The sequence below is a fragment of the Glandiceps talaboti genome, chromosome 16 (genome assembly GCF_964340395.1).
Source record: "Glandiceps talaboti chromosome 16, keGlaTala1.1, whole genome shotgun sequence".
Taxonomy (NCBI): Eukaryota; Metazoa; Hemichordata; class Enteropneusta; family Spengelidae; genus Glandiceps; species Glandiceps talaboti.
Genome location: NC_135564.1, coordinates 23247827 through 23269612, shown reverse-complemented (window position 1 = coordinate 23269612; position 21786 = coordinate 23247827). Strand labels below are relative to the sequence as shown.

Genomic DNA, 21786 nt, shown 5'->3' with positions numbered 1-21786 from the left:
TATTAACAAGCCATCATAGATGACATAGGCCTTCTGTTTGGGAGCTGTTGATCCCTGTTTGGATTGTAACACTTCTTGTCTGTGATACGTGCAATCACAAATTGACATGCATATGTACCTAATAGTATACCAAGATTGACTGAAATTGTTCTGCTCAGACATGTCGACCAAATGGCTCCAGACTTAATCTTAGTTCAGTTGTGCTAAAAAACAAGACATGATTAAAATATCATCAGGCTTAATGAAAAAATTGTGTGGTTTTGATTACACTCAATTTTAGAATAGGTGGGGTAAGTAGATTTTTATTATATTTTATTCATCTGTGAGTGTCTAGTTCAGGTTTTCCATTGTTTTCCAAATTGTCTCTGTGTTCTTTATTTCTTCCTTTCAGATGTACAGCCATTACAGATTTGTACAGCCAACAACAGTTTTATATTGTCTTTTTAAGTTGATGTCAGTTTCTGCATCCACTACATTACGGGATGAAGACATTAACCAAGCAAGTGGGGTTTCACAATAGACAACGTTTATTATACCCGGCTTGCTGGCTTACCAAGTGGGGTTTCACAATAGACAACGTTTATTATACCCGGCTTGCTGGCTCATCAAGTGGGGTTTCACAATAGACAACGTTTATTGTACCTGGCTTGCTGACTCATCAAGTGGGGTTTCACAATAGACAACATTTATTATACCCAGGTTGCTGGCTTACCAAGTGGGGTTTCACAATAGACAATGTTTATTATACCCAGCTTGCTGGCTCATCAAGTGGGGTTTCACAATAGACAACGTTTATTGTACCTGGCTTGCTGACTCATCAAGTGGGGTTTCACAATAGACAACGTTTATTATACCCAGGTTGCTGGCTTACCAAGTGGGGTTTCACAATAGACAACGTTTATTATACCCGGCTTGCTGACTCATCAAGTGGGGTTTCACAATAGACAACGTTTATTATACCCAGGTTGCTGGCTTACCAAGTGGGGTTTCACAATAGACAATGTTTATTATACCCAGCTTGCTGGCTCATCAAGTGGGGTTTCACAATAGACAACGTTTATTGTACCTGGCTTGCTGACTCATCAAGTGGGGTTTCACAATAGACAACGTTTATTATACCCAGGTTGCTGGCTTACCAAGTGGGGTTTCACAATAGACAACGTTTATTATACCCGGCTTGCTGGCTTACCAAGTGGGGTTTCACAATAGACAACGTTTATTATACCCGGCTTGCTGGCTTACCAAGTGGGGTTTCACAATAGACAACGTTTATTATACCCGGCTTGCTGGCTTACCAAGTGGGGTTTCACAATAGACAACGTTTATTATACCCGGCTTGCTGGCTCATCAAGTGGGGTTTCACAATAGACAACGTTTATTATACCCGGCTTGCTGGCTTACCAAGTGGGGTTTCACAATAGACAATGTTTATTATACCCGGCTTGCTGGCTTACCAAGTGGGGTTTCACAATAGACAATGTTTATTGTACCCGGCTTGCTGGCTTACCAAGTGGGGTTTCACAATAGACAATGTTTATTGTACCCGGCTTGCTGGCTTACCAAGTGGGGTTTCACAATAGACAACGTTTATTGTACCCGGCTTGCTGGCTTACCAAGTGGGGTTTCACAATAGACAACGTTTATTATACCCGGCTTGATGGCTCATCAAGTGGGGTTTCACAATAGACAATGTTTATTATACCCGGCTTGCTGGCTTACCAAGTGGGGTTTCACAATAGACAACGTTTATTATACCCGGCTTGCTGGCTCATCAAGTGGGGTTTCACAATAGACAACGTTTATTATACCCGGCTTGCTGGCTTACCAAGTGGGGTTTCACAATAGACAATGTTTATTATACCCGGCTTGCTGGCTTACCAAGTGGGGTTTCACAATAGACAATGTTTATTGTACCCGGCTTGCTGGCTTACCAAGTGGGGTTTCACAATAGACAATGTTTATTGTACCCGGCTTGCTGGCTTACCAAGTGGGGTTTCACAATAGACAACGTTTATTATACCCGGCTTGCTGGCTTACCAAGTGGGGTTTCACAATAGACAATGTTTATTATACCCGGCTTGATGGCTCATCAAGTGGGGTTTCACAATAGACAACGTTTATTATACCCGGCTTGCTGGCTTACCAAGTGGGGTTTCACAATAGACAATGTTTATTATACCCGGCTTGATGGCTCATCAAGTGGGGTTTCACAATAGACAACGTTTATTATACCCGGCTTGCTGGCTTACCAAGTGGGGTTTCACAATAGCCAATGTTTATTGTACCCGGCTTGCTGGCTTACCAAGTGGGGTTTCACAATAGACAACGTTTATTATACCCGGCTTGCTGGCTTACCAAGTGGGGTTTCACAATAGACAATGTTTATTATACCCGGCTTGCTGGCTTACCAAGTGGGGTTTCACAATAGACAACGTTTATTGTACCCGGCTTGCTGGCTTACCAAGTGGGGTTTCACAATAGACAATGTTTATTGTACCCGGCTTGCTGGCTTACCAAGTGGGGTTTCACAATAGACAATGTTTGTTATACCCGGCTTGCTGGCTTACCAAGTGGGGTTTCACAATAGACAACGTTTATTGTACCCGGCTTGCTGGCTTACCAAGTGGGGTTTCACAATAGACAATGTTTATTGTACCCGGCTTGCTGGCTTACCAAGTGGGGTTTCACAATAGACAATGTTTATTATACCCGGCTTGCTGGCTTACCAAGTGGGGTTTCACAATAGACAACGTTTATTGTACCCGGCTTGCTGGCTTACCAAGTGGGGTTTCACAATACACAATGTTTATTGTACCCGGCTTGCTGGCTTACCAAGTGGGGTTTCACAATAGACATGTTTATTATACCCGGCTTGCTGGCTTACCAAGTGGGGTTTCACAATAGACAATGTTTATTGTACCCGGCTTGCTGGCTTACCAAGTGGGGTTTCACAATAGACAATGTTTATTATACCCGGCTTGCTGGCTTACCAAGTGGGGTTTCACAATAGACAATGTTTGTTATACCCGGCTTGCTGGCTTACCAAGTGGGGTTTCACAATAGACAACGTTTATTATACCCGGCTTGCTGGCTCATCAAGTGGGGTTTCACAATAGACAATGTTTATTATACCCGGCTTGCTGGCTTACCAAGTGGGGCTTCACAATAGACAATGTTTATTATACCCGGCTTGCTGGCTTACCAAGTGGGGTTTCACAATAGACAACGTTTATTGTACCCGGCTTGCTGGCTTACCAAGTGGGGTTTCACAATACACAATGTTTATTGTACCCGGCTTGCTGGCTTACCAAGTGGGGTTTCACAATAGACAATGTTTATTATACCCGGCTTGCTGGCTTACCAAGTGGGGTTTCACAATAGACAATGTTTATTGTACCCGGCTTGCTGGCTTACCAAGTGGGGTTTCACAATAGACAATGTTTATTATACCCGGCTTGCTGGCTTACCAAGTGGGGTTTCACAATAGACAACGTTTATTGTACCAGGCTTGCTGGCTTACCAAGTGGGGTTTCACAATACACAATGTTTATTGTACCCGGCTTGCTGGCTTACCAAGTGGGGTTTCACAATAGACAATGTTTATTATACCCGGCTTGCTGGCTTACCAAGTGGGGTTTCACAATAGACAATGTTTATTGTACCCGGCTTGCTGGCTTACCAAGTGGGGTTTCACAATAGACGTTTATTATACCCGGCTTGCTGGCTCATCAAGTCAAGTTTGTAGCACTTGAATGGCTAATGGGGGAAAACCGTCATGATTTCTCATGAGATTTCACAATTTTTGCGATATTATTTTTTTCTCAAACATGTTTTGGCTGTTTGATCAGCAAATTTAAATACATATTTTGAATGTGTATTAACTTGTCTATTATTCCCTGTTATTATCTTTGCAATATATGCCATAATTTGGCTGTTGCTATGGGCGTGGTCTTGTTGAAAAAAAACATCCAAAGTCAAAAGTCAGGGTCTTGAAAGAAAGCTCATATTTGATAATGGTGGGTAGGCACTTGAATGGAGTCACTACCTATCATATACCGTATTGATGTGGGTTAGCACCCTTACATGGGCAAGCGCCCAGTGCTTTGGTTCAGACAATGTCTATTTTTAGAATAGTTGTGGTAAACCACTCACCCCCACCCTCCCTCCTGACCATGTATTTGTTCATTAAGGAAGACAGTAACAATCATGTGTACTTGAATGTCTTTTGGTACCTTACCCATTACCATAAATAAAAGTAGATCAGATCAGTAGTAGAGGTAAAGACGTCAATTTTGGCACAGATAATGGATATAAACTAAAATTTTAGTCTTCAAAATTTTGTGTCATTTCAAGCAATATGAACCCACATTGCCAGCCACGGCAATTCAACACAGATATATGTTCAGACCCACAATCATTAATTTGAGAACTTGTAAGGTCAGATTGAAATATGTACAAAGTATAAACCACACGAGGTAGAGACACCAAATTTAGCACAGATTATGAATATCAACTGAACATTTTGTGTTGTTTCAAGCATCGGAAACCACCTTGCCGGCCATACAGTTTCACACAAACACAACATAGCCATACTCATCCGATAGATCATTCCTAAATGCCCAAGTTGAATAGAGAAATAGTGTGATGTCTACATCTTCACACATCATTTGGGACGTAAGTAATGAAGGTATTCAGTAATTCATATCCCAAATTTCATCACATAAATGACGTTTTTCTTTCACATTTTTACTACAAATTTCTTTTTTAAACAACTTAAAAATAAATCAGATCAAATATAGTATAACTAACCTTAGAGGTTAAATTTAGTTTGTAATTTGTTTCACATTAAATATGCTTAAATTCAGATGATGAATCCACAGCTCAAATTGTACAACTGGTGATTGTATAGCTAGCTACAGTCAGATGATACATCCTTTGGCATTACAGAATCGAGCCATTAGCTAAGGAAGTGGGGTTTCTTATCTTTCTTATCACTGAATAATGTTTGTTGGCAATATTTCCAAATGTGATAAAGCACTATTACATAACACATCAGGCAAAGCTAAGCTCAATATTTAATTGTGAAGCCCCTAATATCATATCAGTTGTTATCAGCTTTACTGACCCATTATCAGTGACATTGCAAATAGCTTTAGAGATGCAAACAATTTTTATGACACTCGACTTGCTGGCTCACGAAGTCGGGAAAGTTGCACCGCTAATGCAAAAATCCGTCATGGAATGGTTGTCCGTCATCTCTCTTTGTCAAACACACCAATGTCAATTTGGTCCACTTGTTATTCTCAGAATTTTTTGTGAAACAATTATGCTATCATAAATATCAAGGAGTTCACTATTGGAGAAGCATAAAATTTAGTATGATGAACCATAACACACTAGTAAGTAGACTTTACATCACAATGGTTGCCAATCTTATCAATTTCGATGTGTGGCTACATTAAATTACATTCTGAAATTGTTACAATTTACTTCACTGTGACATGTCAGTCATTCAGAACATGTTATTTGCTTCATTTTTATGCACTTAATTATTATGCTGTTTCCAGACAATTACAACACTACTAATTCTCTGGAACTATTATGTATCATCAGATTTTTATCAGTCTGTTTTGTTTGCATTTGCAACATTTACAGTAAATATCAGACATGGTTTTATATAGGAAACGTGGCCACTCGTTACTCGGGCCTCACCTTCTATGAATATCACCATGCATTCTCTGCCCGGGCAGCAGTGCTACTGGAACTACATAACATTAAGGCAGACTGGTCCAAACGCGAGAACAATTTATTTTGTTCAATTTTCGCTGGGCAGAAATCCAACGCCTGTCGGATCTGTAACAGCCTCAGCCACACAACAGGTTTTTGTAACCAACTGGCTGCTCCCACTACAACGACAACCGGAAGCACTTTCTCATCGACTTCCGGTTCCGCTTTCTCGTCAACTTCTGGTTCCGCTGACCTGGACCGCCAAGAGCACCCTCGCATCAAGTTCCGCGGAAAGGAAATTTGCAATAACTTTAACGCCAAGAATGGCTGCAGCCAGGTAAGCTGTAACCGACTACATGCCTGCACCCGCTGCTACTCAGAAAACCATGGGCTGTCAACTGGGCAATGCACCCATATGCAAAACACCAACAAACAATGACTCCGCCCCTCCACTCCTGTTGACATTACGGCTCTCGACCTTGAACTAACTACACACCCAGACCGTGATTTCGTCACCCACTTGATTTCGGGTCTCACCAACGGTTTCCATATGGGGGTCACTACACTACCGCGCGACACCTACGTCGCCCAAAACCTGCTTTCGGCATGCAACCAGGCAAACGTTGTTTCAATTCAGCTTGAGGAAAAGGTACGGAAAGGTTACATGATCGGTCCCTTCAACTGTCCGCCATTTCCCGAGTTTCGCTGCAGTCCCCTCGGCGTCGTTGACAAAAAATATTCAAAGAAGAAGAGACTGATTTTAGACCTTTCGTCGCCGCGCAACAGCGCCAAGGTCACCAACAGCTATTTGCTGGATTGCTGAACATAATTACAACATCCACGTCATATTCCACCTCCTGGATGACTTCCTCACCGTCGACAAGGTGTCCAGTAACGCACATCGAACCATGACCTCACTGCTGTCCATTTTCCACAGACTCAATATCTAAACATAAGACGGAGGGTCCTACATGCATTCTCGAATACCTCGGCATTCTTCTAAACAACAAACTCATGGAAGCCCGCCTTCCACTCGACAAATTAGACCGCTTGCAAGCACTCCTCACGTCATTTCTTGGGTGCTCTTCATGCATGAAGAGAGACATTCTCAGTCTTCTGGGTCACTTGAACTTCGCAGCACGGGTGGTGCCCCTGGGGCACACATTCGTCTCATACCTCATCGAACTGTCTACATCAGTCAAGCACCTCCATCATTACGTCAAACTCTCACACAACTGCAAGCAAGACATCCGCATGTGGCTCCACTTTGCATCACATTGGAACGGTGTCTCGCTATTTCTGGATGACGCGCCAACCCCATCACCGAGCATGGATCTGTACACCGACGCTAGCGGTCTAGGCTACGGTGGATACTACCAAGGACAGTGGTTCCAGGGACACTGGGCACATGACCTCAGGCTTGACTCTAACCCTTCTCTCTCCATTGCCTTTCAGGAACTATATCCGATTGTAGTAGCAAGTGTACTGTGGGGGGATAGTTGGTCACGAAAGCGCATTGTTTTTCATTCTTATAACCTCGCAACAGTGCATATCATTAACAAGGGCCGATCAAAGTCACAAGTGATCATGATGCTTATGCGCCGATTAGTTCTAGTGGCTGCCACCTGCAGTTTTGCGTATTCCGCAGCATTCATCCCCGGTAATACTAACACAATCGCCGATTCTCTTTCTCGTTTTTAGATACAGCGTTTCCGACAAGTAGCACCTGGAGCAGCCGCCAAGCCGTGCCCCCTACCCTCCAACGTGCTCTTCACCTAAACCAGGCTATCTCATCATACCAATTATCAGCACTGGGATCGAGAACCAGGTCATCCTACAACACCGGCCTACAAGCATGGCTACATTTTACCGCTCTCTTCGACAGCGCCGGTCCATCGCCTGCTTACCCTGACATCTCCGAGGAGATACTTATCTACTTCGTCTCCTATTGTGCTCACACACTTCGGCTCTCATACAAAACCATCAAGGTGTATTTGGCTGGGGTCGGTAACCACTACGTTCAGGCAGGGCTTCCAAATCCATTGCTCTCTACATCGGGGCAACCACTCCTGCGACTTCAACACGTCATCCGCGGAATCCGTCGTACACAAGGGGACAACCGCCTAACGCTTTTCCAGAGTTTTTGCCTGGTAAAGGTTTTTTCTCTGGTTTTTAGTGCGAGGCCAGGTCCGAAATTTTAGATTTTCTTTTGTTCGGGCATGAAGAGTTGGTAGGTCCTAAACATGCGGCTGGCCACCATTCAGCACACCCGTGCACTCATACTCCCCCAGTCAGCACTCGCCCCCTCAGGTGCGCAGCTCTGCTGTCATTTGGTCCTGCGTGATGAACAACACTTGCCGGCGGTTCACCCCTTCATCTCGCCCCCTGCTGTTGTCCGTTCACGCATTTCGATCCCCGACACCCTTTCCCCTCCGGTTCCGTGGAGATCCCATCCCCTCCCTTGCTGGGTTCGTGGACTGGTGTCATTTCGGCGTAGCCACTTTCACCTTGGCGGTAGGGCCCTATGCCCTCTGACGGCGGGAAGTGTCTTCATTTCGGCTAGTCGTTGTTTCCTCCCAGTCACAGGCTCCGGCTCCAGCCCAGTCCTCCTGGGCCGTGAAACTTCGTCACTTCAGTTGATGTGGCCGTACGTCAGACCTCAGTCTGATGCTGGCGGTCACTCACTTCGACGGCCATTCAAAAAACGTAAACAAGCGACCTATCGGTCAGAATAGCTCCGCTGTTTGGTTTTTTAAAATTTTTTTTTTACTTTGGTGACATGTAGAAGTGGTTCAGTTCTTCACTATGCAGTTTTGTTTTAGCGATGTAATAAAGTGGTTACTGGTTTCATATGATGTCTCACTATAAAACACATTTTACACAGAAGATGATAATGTATTGTACTTTTATACCATAGTCACCATTTTATAACAAAAATCTACTGTTATGAAAAATTGCACAAAATCTCAGAAAAAAAAATGACTTGGAAATGCACACAAGAAAAAGAAAAAAAAAGAAGATTTTGAGGTTGGCTATAAATAATTCCAGTGTCTTACAGCTTTAAAATGGGAATAGGGAAGAAATGTATTAATCGCCATCTTAGTTTCCGTACGGCGACAATCCCAAGTACCCGGAAGAGAGTCATTCTCAGCCATACGTTACAGTGGTAACACTCGTTCATAAAGAAAACACAACGAAATGGTTGAAGTGATCTTTTTTTAAATTTCTTTTCATCACAAAAACAAAATCTGTGTGATCAAAAGTGTTGTAAACTAAACCAGAAAGAATTATCAGACTGGCTAAACTTCCCGCTGAACTGGAGTAAGGTCCAAGCCTCGATAGTACGTGAGGAAATCGTCTCAAACTAGCGATACAACTTTCAAAATATAACTTGACATGTCTTCATTTGTTAGAGTTATACAATTCAAGACAGGTTTTCACTCGAAAAAAACAATTCTGTGAATAATGACACTCTGAACGCAGCGATTTCTCGGACGATGTTACCACTGTAACGTATGGCTGGCAACGACTTGCTTCCGGGTTAGTCCATCGTGCATCCGGGTACTTGAGATTGTCGCCGTACGGAACTACCACATCAGTAATTTTGCCACCAAGATTGATCGTACAAAAACAAAACTCCATAAATGAACCACAAAGTACTTTCCCTTTCAAAATGTGATAATTTTAGAAAGAGTATTATCGTTTTTATTGACGACTGACTCTGTCAAAAATCGTCCCATACACTTCAGTTCAGGCATGGACTTCTCATAGAGCTCACTTGATCGTGAGGTGCGTATACTGGAATGAACCATTCTGTAGGAGGGTGGAGAATTTGGATTTGAAGTTTACAACCCTGTTTCGAACAAATATTTGTCATTTGGGCGCACAATGCGTAGAATTAAGACTACAGCACATATTACATTGCTTGTTTGACGTCAATAGTGTCTTTTGAAAAGTTGCAGTTTATCTAAAGTCTCGCGGACTGATTTCCAATATGGCGGCGGTCATAATGCTCATTAACATATTCATTTTTTTTTTAAATTACAAAAAAAAAAATCATAAAAAATAGAAAAGAAGACGTGCTGACTTGAAATTAACAAATCTAAGTAAGCTACCCCTGCGCATCAACACACCAGATATCAAAGCAATCTGACAAGAAGTTTTCAAGGAGATGATGAAAATGACATTTTATGAAAAAAAATCATAAAAAATTAAAAATGGCACAGATCAACTTGGCATGAACAAATCTGAATAGCCTCCCCCCAGGGAACATGCACACCAAATATCGAAAATTCCGACTGTCACTTTTGGAGTAGATAATGAAAATATAAAAGTTTGACGGACACCTATGATTCACTCTACTCTCTATACTCTGTACAACCTATACCTAAAGCTACGCTTTCAGCTTTCGCTGACAGCGGAGCTAAAAACTTCATTAAAACACTACAAATTCGCACAAATTACAAATTCTACCTCTCATCTCATGGGGGTACTTCAGTCTGGTCCTGGCATTTCCACCCCTCAGTTTTGGGGACCGTACTTCGTACTTCTGCCCCCATTCACCTCCAACTGGCATTGCTCGGCCTCCAACAGGCCCCCAACTTGCCTCAACTGGCACCACAATTCATACTCACCCATCTTGCCATCGACCAGATCAGTAGTGCCCTCTGCCCAAAGTGGTTTTGGTTTATGCTGGATTTATTTGACATGTAGTTACCTTTGCCTTTGTTATGTGTGTCTTGTATTATTGCTTTAGAGTATTATTTTATTTCCATTAAACATTCGTTTTCTAACTTATCTGGATGTGTGTGTCAAATGCTTCATTTTTGTGCACTTAATTATTATGCTGTTTCCAGACAATTGCAACACTACTAGTTCTCTGGAACTATTATGTATCATCAGAGATTTTTATCAGTCTGTTTTGTTTGCATTTGCAACATTTACAGTAAATATCAGACATGGTTTTATATAGGAAACATGGTTAACCGCCTATCCACCAGTTGATAGTGTGGGCGGGTGAAATCCGCCCAGGGCGTTAACACGAGCAAGTATGGTATGTAGCTCCAAAGTTATGATGCATATTGTACCATTCAGTCATATTTGATTCAGTTGTAAAACAAAGTGGCGTGCATATGTATGTTACCTTTATGCCAGGTTTGGTTGAAATCAGTTGGTGCATGCCAGACTGAACCAAACGTATAAATCCCCTCCAGGCAGTGCTTTTTGGGGACTAATAATAATCTTTACTTGTCCAAATAAATTCTGCAATTTGTTGAATGGTTGCTACAAGGGCAGTGCCCTAGTGCCCTAAGCATTAAAGAAGCAGTAGTTATACCTAGGGAAAACCTGCATTGTTTGGCAGTGTAAAACTAAGCATCCTCCTTACGAAGATACAGACATGGTTAAATTTTAATCAAACCCAACCAACACTTGACGAGTTCAAACTGAGGCTGTAGAGTTAAGAAGCCTATGAGCTAACCGCTCAGCCAACGACAACCCAATGACATATTTGTGTCATTAAATTGTTGAGTGTGATTTTGTCTAAATAGTAAATATCGTTCTTTGTTATGTAGGTGAGTTATGGACAAGGCATCACTAGTTCACATTTTTGGCATGATTTCAAATCTAATTCATCAGAAGTGTATTCTGTAAATCTAAATAAAAAATAGTGCCAATGGTGTTGTAACACAACTGAAGACTTTAAATGGGTTTATTGTTAAAATGTTATACACACCATAATTTTACTGTTGGAATGGGCAGTATGCTGGGTGAATTACATCAATTTTTTGAAAGTTTATCCACTTGCTTAACCATCCTTGTTGTTATTTTTAAATTATTCTTCATAATTTCAATGTTGCTATGGGCACGGTCTTGCTGCTAGGCATATGTGCATTTACTATTTGGATGTTTATCCACTTGCCTAACCATCCTTATTTTTATCTTTGCAATATACACCTGTCCATCATTTGCCATGGGTGTGGTCTTGTTGCTGTTGTTGTGGTATTGTCTTATATATATACAAATGTATATATAAAATATTATATACCAAATAACTTAACAAATGAAACTCATCCAAATAAAGTACATATTAAATCAAATTGAGGAAAGAAAAGTGACATGTGTAGGATTCGAACCCATGTCCCCTGAATGCTAACAAGAGTGTTCTAGCCAGCTGAGCTAACGTGTCAAATACCGGGTAGTAGATTCCGTGTGTCGTCCTGGTGTGTACCTTTCTATTCCTCGGCAGGTGAGAAGCCATACTCATTAACCTATTAGCCTTTCAACCTAAGAATCCAAATGTGAATTCAGGGGGTCCCTGCCTATGAGTCTCCAACTTAGAAAATCGTTAATACTAAAGCAATGAGGATCAATACATGATGTTACAGCTTTTTATATATTAAATACCAAATAAATACACACAGAATCTACCAGTTGACGTGTTAACTCAGCTGGCTAGATCCCTCTTGTTAGTATTCAGTGGACGTGGGTTCGAATCCTACATGTGTCACTTTTCTTTCCTCAATTTGATTTAATTTGTACTTTATTTGGACGAGTTTCATTTGTTTCTAAGTTATTTGGTATTTAATATATAAAAAGCCATAGCACCATGTATTGATCCTCATTTTGTTTAAGTAACTAGTCTATAGAGAAATTATTTTCTTTGGGTGCTTTCATAGCAAAGAAATAAATTAAAAGTTTGAAATATCAAGAAAGAAACATTTAATATGATGATGCATTTGTCAGAAGAGACAACTATTATTAGTATTGAATGAATGTTTTGTTTATTTGTTTATTTGATAGTCACAATACCTGTATATTGTCATACTCACTATACCGAATACACTCAGGTGCAAAGGACTGTGGGGTTATCATGAATTGTGCTGATACCTAAACTTGGGTGATCAGGGGATAGTGTTCCTTCAAAACTCTGGGTAGTAAAGATTAGATCAGTTATGGTTACTGACAAGGTGTGACAGGTGACAGACAGGATGGTAAATTTGATTACACCTACCTCCATAGCACGCAGATTGTCACGCATTTCAACAATATTTAACTTAAAAGAATCAGCAAGTCCCATGATCCGCTGCAGTTGCTCTCTGAAACGTTTGATACCTGGTAAGATATCCTGGTCATGCCAAAACCTGCGACCAAAGTCTCCAAATCTCTTGCAATTAAAAGCATTGGGATAAAGAATTTCATTCTCGCTTGTATCTGTATAAATTGTGACTTCACCTGTACAAACAAAATGACGAATAATATTTACTCTTAATGTTTTGATTGTTAATAAATATTTACAGTAAAAAAAGAAAAGTCTTCATAGAGAGAGATTCCCCTCAAATATGAACATATTGCGCAACAGAATGCACAAGAAGTTGCTGTTTCAAGTATTGTCGGGAGTACCGAAAGTCAGAACCCTCGGAAAACATACAGGCGAGGTACAGTCTCCATTGCACCCCAGCGTCCGTTTACAAGATCCCGTACTAGAGAACCAGAGATGTGCACATCCGAATAGGGAATTGGCCACGGCTCAAAAATGTTGAAAATCATGTTTTGGAATGTGAGAGGACTCAAGAACAAGATTAAAAGATTTTGACTTTGCGAACTATTTGTTACTCAATGATGTAATTATTCTAGTGGAAACCTGGGCGGAAAGTGATATGGAATTTGACGATATATTTCCGGGTTTTAAAGTTTTCAGTAAATATCGTCCAAGAAAAGCAGCTTCTGGTAGATATTCCGGTGGTATCATTATTATTGTAAAAGAAAATATTTTGCCTTATATTACACCAGTCAGATGTGATATGAAAGATTGTCTATTCCTTCTCATAAATGGAGATTTAATTAGCAATATCAAAGACATTTTAATTTGTGGGGTATATATACCCCCAGAAAAGTCAACATATTATCACAATTTGCAGTCGGAAAATGGTGTTGACTTATTTGAAACCCAATTGTTAGAAGTTATTTCTAAACTGCCAGATGTAGACATCATTGTGGCAGGGGATTTCAATGCACGTACTGGCACTGAAGCTGATTACATTGTTGATGATGACCCCAAGTATGTAGTCAATGATATGCCTAATTATAATACAGATTGTTTCAATATGCCCCACACTTCAAAAGATAACACAGTAAACATTTTTGGTCGCACCTTGCTCACTGCTTGTTCTACGTATAATTTGCATATTTTAAATGGTAGATCGGGGTCAGATGCTAATAAAGGTGATTTCACCTGCATTTCACACAATGGGGCTAGTGTCGTTGACTACATCTTGGTTTCCACTCAAATGTTTAATGAGATTCGTGATTTTTCTATTGGTTTACGTACTGAATCTGATCATTTTCCACTTCACTTTAAGTTATCTTCAGTTTTATGCCGTCAGTTAGAACCCAGGATCCTGCAAAGGCCTATTGCAGAAAAGTACATTTGGAACGAGGCTCAGAGAAATTCTTTCATTAATCATTGTCAGTCAGATTCCGCTACTGCTCTTTTAAACAATTGTAGTGAGAATGTCAATATTGAGGTAGACGATTTTGTGTCAGCCATTCAACATATTTTTGATGACGCAGCATCTAAGTGTAATATGGTCAAGAAAGTGTACAGCTTGGGTAAAGAACGCCAGCGAAAACAACCCGATTGGTTTGACTCAGAGTGCAAAAAATTAAAATTGGAGAAGTTTAGGTGCTTGAGGAAATTTCGCTCTGAGGGTAACGTTTGTTTTCTCAATAGTTTTAACAGACTGAGATCAGAGTTTAAAAATATGTGTAATGTAAAAAGACGAAAATTTCTTGATACTCGTAGAAAGCAGTTGGCTACTTCTATCAACGACCCAACCCGTTTCTGGCATACTCTCCATAAAATTACTTCTTTTAGAACACGCACCCCTTCTCTTCTGCCAGATGTTTGGTTTAATTATTTTAGTAAGCTGTTCCAAAATGATTCTGAAACCCCACCTTTTCATTTATCGGATGATTTTACCCATTTGTTAGAATCTACAGTTGATGACGTTTCCCCTATTGAAGGAGATTTGACCTATGATATTCTGAATGGTCCTGTTGCAAACGAGGAAATTTTATGTAGTATTGCAAACCTGAAAAATGGTAAATCACCAGGACCTGATAAAGTTTTGGGCGAATTTATGAAGACCTGTTCACATTTTCTTGTACCATATTTAAATGTTTTGTTCAATAGAATTTTAGACACTGGGTTATTTCCAACAGAATGGTCAAAAGCTATAATTGTACCTATTCACAAGAAAGGACCTATTAATGTACCATATAACTATAGAGGTATTTCTCTTTTAAGTATCTTTAGTAAAATATTTACCTGGATTTTAAACAGGCATCTTACATTTTGGGCAGAGGCTTTCGATAAAATTGACGAATATAAATATGCCAAATTATAGATACCCAAAAAAATGCTATAATATGCTTTACCAAATTGAAAACTCTGGTTTAAGATCTAAGGGTACATGGGTCAGAGAAGTACGAACCTTACTCTCTATTTCTGGTTTACAAGATGTATGGGACGCACAGGAAGTTGACAATATAGACCTTTTTATAGGCACATTCACCACTAGATTTAAACAGTTTTTATTTTTAAATTGGCACAGTGAAATATCAACCTTAGATAAACTAGAAAATTACAGAAATTTCAAATCCCTGCTGCAACCTGAAAAGTATTTGTTCTCTGTTACCATTGACAAACATCGGAAGATGTTAGCACGTTTCAGGTGTTCTGCACATTGCTTAAAAATCGAAAGTGAGAGAAAATATGGCATAGAGAGACAGGATCGTATTTGTAAACTTTGTGATTTTAGAGAAGTTGAGGATGAATTCCACTTTCTTCTGAAATGTACCTTTTTCAACCAATACCGCAACAAATATATTCCTGCCTATTATTATTCACCACCATCCTACGAAAAATTTATTGAAATAATGCATAGTGAGAACGGAGATATATTGCAAAAGTTGGCTGTATTTCTTTTTCATGCTCTTTCTCTGAGGAAAGAAGCAGATTCTTTGTTGTGAGCGACATTTTGTTTTCCTTTTTTCTGCTTTTAACATGTGAATGTAATTATGTAAATGTATTGCATTTTGGGCCAATGGCCATGGACTGCAATAAACGACCTATATATATTCCCCTCAAATACTTTACTTCTGTGTGACTAACATGTAGATGAAATTCACTTTTTTTCATTCAATATTTACTCAGTAGGTAAACGTCAGGGAAAAATACAATCTGATTGAAATCTGTTATAGTGAACATGCATTGAAATATTTGACTACCTCAGTCTACATCCTTCATTTATTGTCATTTGTTTTTTATTCTGTTGTACTGAAAGTGAGTGTACATGTGCCAAAATACCATTCAAATCTCACACGTACGTACACACGTTGATTGAACAATTTGCCATTTAACCTTGTATATGGAGGTCAATGCCAAAGGTCAAGGTATAAAAAGAAAGCTTACTGTTGCTTATATGGGGTGTAGACATTTAAATGTAGTTTTTGTATATTCAACTTCTTGAGTTACACAAATTTTGGCCATTTCACCTTGAAAATGTTTGTTAAGGTCAAAAGTCAGTCTTGTGAGAAAGCTTACTGATGATAATACACTTGAATAGTGTCCATTTTATATTGACATTATTTCATATGGTGAACACTTGACATTATAGATGTACAAGGGAATGAAATGTAGTAAACCACAGGCCTCTTACGGCATCGTCTGGCATTTTTTGAGTGTAAGTCGTCCACACGCACGCACGCACGCACACACACACACACACACACACACACAGACTGACACAGCACCATGCCTATAGCACTACTAAACCCTATCAGTTCAGTTGTGCTAAAAAACATTAAAAGACAAAGTTGAACAAAATAGTACCAATGATGTTGTAATGCCGTGTTCATCTGCATGCTTTTGTCTGTCTGTGTGTCCAAGTGTGTGTGAGTATGTACGCTATGTATGTATGCATGCATGCATGTATGTATATATGTATGTATGTCTGTCTGTCTGTCTGTGGACACGATATCTCAAAAATTACAGCATAGATTCTGATGAAACTTACCACACATTTTCCATATGCTATAATATTTTGGTAAACATCCAATAATCATTAATTAGTCATTTGCACACTTAATGGATTTTAGTAATTACTTAGGCTATATCTCAACCCTAATAATACACACCTGTCCTTTGAAATTTGTTGATATAGCTTTTACTTATAATGAGTAATTTGAATAATTATTTATTTTCAGATATTAAGTTATATCTTGAGAATGCACACAAATTCCATATAATTTGGCACATATACTTCAGTTAAAGCCTGTTGGCATAGGTTTTTAGTTTTAGTAATTGTGAGTAATTTGCATAATTAATGATTTTAGGTAATTAGGCTTTATCTTAAGAATGAAAGCTTCCTTCAAACTTCATATAATTTGGTGCACATACTAACCATAACAATGTGCAGAAGTTTGTTTGACAGCTTTTACTTTTTGAGTAATTTCGATAATCAATTATCTTCAGTAATTAAGCTATATCGTTGGAATGCACGCTTCAAATTCCATATAATTTGGCACATACATCAACCATGACAAAGCACACATACCTCTAAAACCTGCTGATATAGTTTTTACTATTTTGCATAATTAATCATTTTTGATAATTAAAACCCAAGGTGCAACCAGGCTATGTGCCCACGCTATGGAAGTAGGTTTGCGCATGTGCAACGGAATACGTTTGTTTATCTGGGAGGAGCATTTGGTAAATCCGACCCAGGTAGTTTATCAACATATTAGTGGCTGTTCACACATATTGGTTACATGAAGTTCTTGCCTAATCTGAAGAGTCCCTTGCTTGTTATATTTTTTTTCAAGTGGCAGTGTTTCTGCTACATTTTTTTCCGGTGCGTACGTATGGCCAGACACCCAGTCTGGATGAAATATGTATTTCTATAAACTTATACATAAAAATTATAACCCGAAAAATCATATTTTGAGGGACCTGTTCTAACACGATCCAAACACTATTACACAGTGACAATTTGTACAATTAAAATCATAAACTGATATTCTTGGGTACGAACTAACTTACTTACTTGTATCATTTGTACAAGGTACTTGATTACAGTTGCACACATACACACTAGCGTTGGCATTTGGTCGATCATTACCACACCAAAATCGTTAGAGTGTCAGATGAGAATTTTTTTTACAGATTACAGATTACATGTAGGTCGTGTTTTGACAACATAATCGGGAAAACTTCAAAATTAACTTCACAAGTATCGCATGGGCTAGAGCGGACTAAGCTTTACACTTCCATACTTACTGTACACTAGGTAGCTAGCTACATGCGATCTCGAGTTTGGTAGAAATGTTGTTGATGTTCCCGTTATTTTTCTTCCATGTTCTAATTCTTTGAAAGTATCTGTTATGGCTGATTTATGATTGATTAAACTTGCATTTCCAAACCCAATGTCCCATCTCAGAAAACAGTCAATAAAATCACAAACATGTGCTTCCCCAAGTTATCCCGATGTGTAGGAGTACGACCCCAGCTATTTCAAAACAAACGCTAAAATGCATAGTCGTGATGGGGTGACTACGGACTCTTGTCTGGTCTCCGCTCTGTCTCCGTGGGTATGTTTGACTACGATGTCAGTCGATGTCATTTACATGATGAGGATTATTGCTGGATTGTGCCAAAAATATATGTAAACGATTTTTGAGAAATGCGGAAAAAATTTCATATGATTTCTCAACTTTCAAATTTGTGATATTTATGATGCCTCCATGATTGTACTTGTAGTCTTGTTAGTTCGCGTTACGTTCATCTCCACAACATACACAGAGCTAGAGATCGTAAAGAACAGTCGACAGGTATAGGAACTAGACTAGGCAGTGATGTATGATCTATGTGTACAACATAGACAGTTGTCTTTGAAATTTGAGGATCATAACAGAAATAAAAGAGTTGCCAACGTTAGATTTGTTTATGAATTATATCACTCGTTTATCAGTATCAAATGTCGCACTAAATGTTTCAAAAATGTCTTGCTTCGGGGTGTCATCAGAAAATTTAACTGAAAGTATGGGAATTCTTGATCGAAACATATTCAGTCATAAAATCTCCTCAGGTTTCTGACAATTTCCAATACTTGTACAAGAAAGGCTGCATTCCAAGAATATTTGGTTAGCTACATGTATTACATCTGATGCCTTATACGTGACACGCGTGATCTTTGTCCAGTTTGCACCACAAGGTGTGCCTCGCCTCCTGTGCATGTTCCGTACGTTACTAGCTTGTCTGTCAGTGCTACATTTTGCTTCCTCTCTTCATTTTTCTCAGATGTTTTAAGAATTTGAAAATAGTCAGTGTCCGATCGACAAAATTCTTTCCACTGAAGTTTAGAAAACATTTAGTTCAACTCTACGTAAACGTCGTGTTGTTGCATCATACATCATGAGACGTCACATTGACCTCACACTTCGCTTCGCCCTTTCTTCAACTTCCGGTCCCTATGAAACTAGTTCGAAGGCTTTCGCTAGCGATAGCGTGGCCAGTCTTGTTTTACCGCGTAATCGTCAAATGTTTTCCAAATAATTATGAATTTATTTAATTTTTTTTTACACTTTGGGTATTTTACTTGCTATTAGTACTTCTGGGCAACTCATGTTTAATTTTCCGACCTTAGAATTTTTTTCAATGATCGTCAGGTTTTAGTACTTTCCTAAGCCGGTCCCACAACTAAACTGTTGTGGTTATACTTATAAGTTATAGCTGGGTGTTGTGACCAGTAGGTAACCGGCTATTATCTACATCACTGCCTACTAGGTATAGGTACGTCAACGACACAACTACTTGACAGAAAACACAAAAAGTTGTATGAAATTGTGATTTTACTAAGGAGTGCAGCAACCCAGAACGTACATCGATCAAACTGAGAAACATTTTGGTTTCATTTTATGTCATTTTATTTCAGTAATAATGTATCATTTTTACGTACCGTTCGCACATGTGAGCTTGATTATAGGCAAAATATCAGGCTAACAGAGTGCACACAGCCTCTTTTGTTCGCTTGTATTGTTTGCATTCGGTATTTGGCATTTGGCACCGGTTTATTTGCGCCATTCACAGTGTCTTATCATGCTTTGTGTAACTTGTAAGCCAAATTGACAAGTGGCCAATGGTTTTTACTAGACAAATTTGAAACAAATTTTGCGTCAGTTTGATGGTAAACCTGCTATATTGGCTACCAAACTTAGTTAAAGTCAGTTATTTCTACTCATGTTGCATCACTATATATTTACAAACAGCATATATGAAATATGAGAGCCATGGGAAACTTTTTTAGTACAAAATGGGATGAAGATATGAGGGCAAAGTCAGTGCTCCTTACAGCAGTTTGAATTTCCCGCATATGCATACATTACCCATAATCCTCTTTATATAGTGGACATCTGCCTTTAAGCTCTTAAGAATGCAAACTTCAAATTTCACTAAACTTTGTACATTCATCAACCATACCAAATCATATTTTGAAATTGCATGAAAACCCATATAATGAATGCTTTGCCATTTATAAATAAATAATAAATAATACGTATTTGATGTAGTTGTTTATGTAGTTTTTAATTGTGATACATAATTTGTATCAATAACCATTTTCATAATTAATGAGGCAATACCTTTTGAACAAGTTTTAAATTTCAGATAATTTAGTACATGTATTGATGGTAAAGAAGTGCATATGTCATTTACAGCTTGATGTTGTAACTTATAAGCTATATGGTTAATTTGTATAATCAATGATTTTTTTAATAATTAGGCATATATTAACTATGCAAGCTTCAAATTTCACAGTTTCATATAATTAATTTTCCAATCAAGTGGTACATCCTGTATAATAGCTATAGTTTAGAATTTTGCATTCCAACAATGTGTGTAGGCCCACGAATCTATGGTTTTGTCCTTACAGCAGGCATTCAGTTTAAATCTGGTTTAAATATTTATAAATTATATACATGCCTAAATACCTGTTGTCATCTTTGCCATATACACCATCATTTGGTTGTTGCAATGGGCATGGTCGTGTCAAACATGAGACCATATTTTAAATGTTTATTGATGTGCCTACCCATCCCTATTTTTACCTCCCGTAAGGGAGTGTTATGTTATGCTTCTGTGTGTTTGTGTTTGTGTGTCTATCTGTGGACACGATATCTAAAAAGCTACAGCAGCTATTGAAACTTGCTTTACATCTTCCATATGCTAAGCACAAGAACTGATTAGATTTTGGTAAACATCCAACAAAGATTAAATAGTTATTTGCATAATTAACAATTTTTAGTAATTAGGATATATCTTCAGAATGCAAACATCAAATTCAATATAATTTGGTATATACCGTACATTAAACATAACATATCACATATCTGCTGATCCATGAATAATTCGTAAACTATTAAAAGGTCACTATCTTTCTTGGTAAATGCTGATTATCTTCCAAAGACAAACAACAAATATTTGACATCAACACCTTGACTGTGACTGTTAAAAGCCAGCTATAAAGATAATTGCTGTAGTTTATGACATGCTAGACCAGATACTGGACTACAATGTATGTACTGCACATGACGTTACTTTATGTACATGTAGTGTTGAACTTGTAGTGATCTAAATCGAAATGTGTTGACACACTTCCTGTAAACAAAAAGTACACATTTGGATACATGACGCAATTTATTGTCCTTGACAGGCAAACTATTAAAATGTTTTTACATCTACGATAAGTTACAATAAAGTGTATGTATTTGAGTACATGTAACAAAACCCTGGGGAGTTTTTAAAGGCACAATACATAAAAGGAAAATAATAACAAAACTAATAAACTATCTAAAAGAAGCATTACATAACATAATAAAACTAATGAACTACAAAAGCTATTCGATGAAAAGAAAGAGAAAAATAACACATGGTAATTTGACTGATCTATGAAGATGATTAATGTATTTCGATTTGTTTATTACCATATATAAGATTTTTTT

At 38.7% G+C, this 21786-nt stretch overlaps 1 protein-coding gene across 5 annotated transcripts in view; it reads right to left on the bottom strand.

Annotated features, from left to right (window-relative positions):
- Positions 1-21786, bottom strand: part of LOC144447248 (lysophosphatidic acid phosphatase type 6-like) — a 178392-nt gene that overhangs the window by 118411 nt on the left and 38195 nt on the right. For all 5 annotated transcript variants that reach the window (XR_013482002.1, XM_078137162.1, XM_078137160.1 and 2 more), the window contains exon 5: positions 12740-12960. Coding sequence is in view for 4 of the 5 variants with exons in the window: in XM_078137162.1 (XP_077993288.1) it covers positions 12740-12960 (221 nt within the window). In the remaining variant the exon portion in view is untranslated. The remainder of the gene's footprint in view (positions 1-12739; positions 12961-21786) is intronic.